General features: G+C 47.2%; 1 protein-coding gene across 1 annotated transcript; it reads left to right on the top strand.

Annotated features, from left to right (window-relative positions):
• Nucleotides 1-3078: 3078 nt before the first annotated feature.
• Nucleotides 3079-5099, top strand: LOC141022503 (mitochondrial metalloendopeptidase OMA1-like). Its single transcript, XM_073498762.1, has 3 exons — nucleotides 3079-3618; nucleotides 3745-3830; nucleotides 4826-5099. Exons 1-3 carry the CDS (start codon nucleotides 3079-3081, stop codon nucleotides 5097-5099), a joined length of 900 nt encoding a protein of 299 aa, XP_073354863.1.
• The last annotated feature ends 203 nt before the right edge of the window (nucleotides 5100-5302 follow it).

The following is a 5302-nucleotide window of genomic DNA, read 5'->3' as shown; positions in this document are numbered from 1 at the left end:
TGTATACACTGGTAGAAAATGGGCCTTTAGTCCCGGTTCGCAAAGGCCTTTAGTCCCGGCTGTGCAACCAGAACTAAATATGCGCGACTAAAGACCCCCCCCTTTAGTCGCGCCTCTTACGAACCGCGACTAAAGGCCCGTCCACGTGGGCGCCAGGGGTCCGTCGGGGCGGAGGACCTTTAGTCCCGGTTCTCGTGGCTAACCGGGACTAAAGGCCTCCTCCGCAGGTTTAGGGTTTTAGCCCCCCTAAACCTGGTTTTTTTGCGATTTTTTTTAATTTTCTTTTATTTTCAAATTTCTGAATTATTTTAACCTCTAATCTCTAATCACCACCCCTCATCACTGCTCAATTTATCCTCTAATCTCTAATCACCCCTCATCATTCCAAATCATCTAACTTCCCGGACGGTCACCCATCCTCTCACTACTCCAGCCTGAGCACGCTTAACTTCCGGGTTCTATTCTCCCTCGTTTCCAAGTCTGCACTTGTTGTTTTTCTAACAATAGTAGGATGTCAATTCTATTAACCCTCAGGAATTTAGCTTGAGCATGAAGTGACACATTTCACTGTTTGAGTTTGAAACTATTGTTTTAAAAAACAATAATTATTTAGTAACACTAATATTTCTGGAATAATTAGTTTGACCATTGTTTGACCACTGTTTGACCATAGTTTGACCAGATTTGACCAAAATTTAAAAAAACTGAAATAATTATTTAGTAACACTAATATTCTAGAATAATTAGTTTGACCATTGTTTGACCACAATTTGAAATTTTTTGAATTTTTTTGCCTCTCCAGATCTTAAAAGCCCCGTATCTTTTTTCTGTTAGGTTTTTGAGGATTTTGAAAATGTTTGACGAGGTTCCCCCTGTTAAATTCGGATGTAACTTTTCGAGTAGATGATTTTTCATATAAAAAACTTTTTCATCCGAGTTCGTATGCAAAAGTTATGCCCATTTTAAGAAATTACAGAGAGATTTTGCAAATAAAGTCGAAATTCATATTTGTTAATTTTCCTAACAACTAGACCACATATCACATGAGAAACTTATTTTATTTTATTTTTTTGACATTTCCATCATTTTCTTTTGGTTTTTCTAAAACTGAAAAGGCGGTGGGGGGGGGGGGAGAGTTTGATGGGCCCTTTAGTACCGGTTGGTCTGGCCAACCGCGACTAAAGGACTAACCTTTAGTCCCGGTTGGTCTGGCCAACCGTGACTAAAGGCCTTCGGGTCAACCTGAGGACCTTTAGTCCCGGTTGGCCAGGCCAACCGAGACTAAAGCCCCTCCCGTCCGCCAGCTGTCGACCGAGCGCGCTGGGCCCAGATAGTTGGTCGCGGATCTCCTCCCGAACCGCGACTAAAGACCCCTTTGGTCGCGGTTCGATTATTTTGGGGACTAATGGGGGCGTATGGAAGCCTCTTTTTCTACTAGTGATATCGGCCGCCTTGGCGAGGGCTCCATATTTGTGTTGTGCTAAAAAAAAGGACAAACATGGGCGGAAGCCCTGACCAGCAATGAATCAAATCGGACCTGTCCTTCAGGCCTTGGAGGTGACTTACGTGTAGAGCTGAACTACAACTCCAGCTTGCGCTCAAAGATGTTGATGATCCTATAGATGATGCCCTTGTGCTTGAAGTTCCACCCATACTCCAGATCGATTGCCTTGCGCACCTGCCCTTGCCCCGCCATCGCCGCCGTAGCCACCGGTTCTGCTGCCGACAGCGGCCGCAAACCCTAGAGGCGGCTGATTTCTCCTGCGTTCGTCGCCGCATGGGTGTCGTTTGAGGAGAGGGAGATGGGGAAAGGGAGAGACGGGGCGGCCAGCTTAATGAGTAGAGGGGATTCCGTCGCACGTTTCAGTTGGAGGAAGTTTCGCTTCCGCTTCCACTTCTGCGGGTCGACGAAGGAGGAGTCAACCAGAGGGGCATGGAGCATGGGGAAATCAGCTCCGGATCTGAGCCATACATGGCTAAACAAACGACTGAAAATAATTGGGGTGACGTGGACGCACCAGAAGGCAGGAAAATCAGGTAGTGGGGGCTCCTATTTAGATATAGTAGATGAGCCGGCTGTCCAAGGAAAGTGCTCATGCGCCACGTCCCTCGCTATTGCGTCCAACGCGCACGGCAGCCGGAGCACCGCCCTGTTGCGTGCGGCGTCCAGAGGCGGCATGATGCGCATGGCAACTAATGCCGACGGCGACGTGCGGCGCTCGCGTGGCTCCTGATGCGCGTGGTGGCGGCAGCACGGCGCGATGCGCTCACCTGACGCCTGATGCACGCAGCGGAAGAAGCACCACCATGAGGCGAGTTGCATGAGCGACATCGCGAAGAGCCGAAGACGGCGGCGCTCGGACCTGATGAGTGGCAGTCGGCGCGCATGGCGGCGGAGGGAGCGCCATCCTAAGTCGCGGTGCAGCGGGAAGAAACACAGGTCTGTGGCGCACAACAGCGGGAGTACAGCCCGAGGATGCGCACGGCGCCGCATGCACGACCTGAGGCACTCGGCGACAGCAGAACCACTCTGAGGCGCACGTCTGCAGGAACAGCACGCTAATGTGCGTGGCCGGATGGCTAAATGCGCGATTTTCAGGCAAGTTCTATCAAGTTTGTAATTCCTTGCTCAGTGTGATTAATCTATTGCGGATTATCAAATCGATTCATGTAATCAGATCCAACCATGCTACTGATACCAAATGTTAGATTTAAATACTGAGATTATGCAATTGCAAATGGGATCTTGTCTAATTCACATGAACACGTTTTGATCTCATGCGGAACTTAAGTGCAGCAGGATCATACCTTCTTGTGGAGATGCCATATTGGTAGAGGAAGTATGGTGCGAAGTTGATGAAAAATTTGAGCAGTGTAGTCGGTCACAACTTCAACACCTCGTCGGAGTAAGGGAAGGATCTTCAGGGCAATTAGCGACACCTCCAGATTCGTTTGTGGTGCTCGCTCTCCCAGATGCTCCGCCGCTGCAGAGCTCCGGCCGCCCCGCAGCGCCTGCTTTACTGGTGTTCTTCTGCCTCCTGCGTCGCGCCTGCTCTACTCCGTCGCCCAGCGTCGACTATGTTGCGGCCGCTTCGTCGGCAGTACCGTTGGTACGACGACCCTCGGAAGGTCGCCGCGGCGACGGCGATCGGCTTGAGCTCCGCGGTGATGGCCACATGCGACCGCGAGGTCGTGCCCTGCACCAACCGCTCCCACCTGGTCGTCCTATCTCCCCAGAAGGAGCGCGACCTCGGCGAGTCCCTCTTCGCCGAGGAGATGGCCAAGCACAGGCATAAGACGGTCGACCCATGCCATCCGGATAGCGTCCGCGTCCGTCTCATCGCCGAGAGAATCATCCACGCCGCCAACCGTGGCCTGGGCGTCTACGACAGCCGTGACGCCCCCATGCTCCGTGTCACTCAGAAAGGAAACAAGCCGTGGGCACCGCAGCCACACACGAGGCACCTCCATGGCCTCAACGGCAGCTGGGAGCTGGTCCTGGCCAGGCATGATAACGTCACTGTAGGCTCCGCGCCCAGTGGCAAGATTATAGTCTTCACCGGACTGCTGGACTGGTATAAGAACGACGGCGAAATCGCCTTCGCTCTTGCACATGAGGTACGTACCCTAGGGGTTTAAGCCTATGTACTCGTAAGACGTAGTGCAATGCTGGGTTGATGTGTTTCTAGCTAGCAAGTGGATTCAATCTAACGACGTACGTTGTTGTCGCTCATTTTTGCTTAGGTTGGGCACCTGATTGCAAGGCACCAGGCGGATATCATGAGTAGGCTGTGGTTGCCTGCAATCCTACGTCGGAGCTTCTTACATCGGTATGTATAATAACTGCTTCACTTTTTTTTTCTCCTAGATGTCACATTAATTTTTCGTGTTGATTATTATATTTTGTGATTAAAATTTAATTAGATTGAAAAATGTCATTTTTTATCTAAAAAATAAAAATATTATGGTTGTGTGCATGACCGCATGCAGCGGCGGAGGGTTTTCCCCTCTTTTCGATTTTTTTTGTTGTAAAACTTAAAAGCTGCAATGTGTAGCCATGTCCTTTGTTCTCTACGTAAATTTGTTGAAATCCATGATATGCAAAAATACAGAGATGGGGAGGCAGATTATGTGAAACTTGAAATTGTTTCTTTTCTCACTAAGGGGTAGAGCTAAAGAATTGTTACAATTTTATTTATCTAAAAGTAAAATTGTTTCTTGGAATAAGTGTAAGGAACTTTTTATTGGAAAGTGTTATCCTCTTGCTATTACAACTTAGAGATGCTATCATGATCTTTAAGCAAAGTGATAATGATCATTTAGCACAATTCTGAGAAAGAATGAAAAGTGATAATGATCATTCCAGTTTTAGCCTAATACATTTTTGAGGTTCCCTTTGACCATGTGTTAGAATAGTAATATATCACATGTGTGTTCCACAAAGCATATCGTTAGATTCATATTTGAAAAGAGTTTCTAATGATATAGTTTTTATATCATACATTTCATGTATTGTTAATCTTGTCAATGGTCAAACGGAACCTTGAAAACCGTATTAGACCCTATATATATGGATAGAGGGAGTATCATTTTATTTTGAAAATTGGTCGTCCTGATTACTGAGTAATTAAGCCAATCCTCACCACATGGAACTTTGTGAGTTCAGCCTTAACTAGTATGGTAACGATCAGCCCCCCCCCCCCCCCCCCCCCCCCTCATGGGAACTCTTTTGCAGAATGAAATTGCTTACCTTGTTTAATATGAAGCACATGCAAGGATCTCATGTTAACTAGAATCTCTTCATGATTGTCTCTTACGTATGTAGTATGGAGATAGAGGCAGATCGCATTGGAACCTTACTACTTGGTGCTGCTGGTTTCCATCCACGCAATGCCCTTGCATTCATTGGGAAGGCAACCGAGATTGTAGGAGATCATACTCTACGGAAAGAGATCCTAGAAGCTGATCATCCTCACCCCAAGAGAAGATTGTGGCATTTATCAGACGCCAATACATTGGAGGAAGCGCTGGAACTGTACAGAGAAGCTACTGCCATGGATAAAGTAACTCAAAAATATTTCGTCAACCCTACAATGTAAAGTTATACCGTTTAGGGTGAATTCCACAAAAAGTTTGGCAAATGGTATTTTACATTTATAAAGGGAAATTTACGGTGCATTATATATAGTACACAAAAGGGGGTGTATTATCTGGGTGATCCAACGGTTGAAGCGATTTGGGTCGTCTAAAAGCCCAAGAGCATCATTGTCCAATAAAAAAATTCGGCCCAACTGTAATTATA

This window comes from Aegilops tauschii, chromosome 5, assembly GCF_002575655.3.
Source record: "Aegilops tauschii subsp. strangulata cultivar AL8/78 chromosome 5, Aet v6.0, whole genome shotgun sequence".
NCBI classification, from domain to species: Eukaryota; Viridiplantae; Streptophyta; class Magnoliopsida; order Poales; family Poaceae; genus Aegilops; species Aegilops tauschii.
Note: the sequence above shows the minus strand (reverse complement) of the source record. Positions and strands in the feature narration are given on the sequence as shown.

What these genes read in the sequence shown, in the direction of transcription:
- LOC141022503 (XM_073498762.1), top strand. Translation starts at nt 3,079, where the DNA reads ATGTTGCGGCCGCTTCGTCGGCAGTACCGTTGGTACGACGACCCTCGG. An exon ending in CCTTCGCTCTTGCACATGAG is followed by an intron (nt 3,619 to 3,744) that starts GTACGTACCCTA and finishes ATTTTTGCTTAG; the next exon opens with GTTGGGCACCTGATTGCAAG. An exon ending in CGTCGGAGCTTCTTACATCG is followed by an intron (nt 3,831 to 4,825) that starts GTATGTATAATA and finishes TTACGTATGTAG; the next exon opens with TATGGAGATAGAGGCAGATC.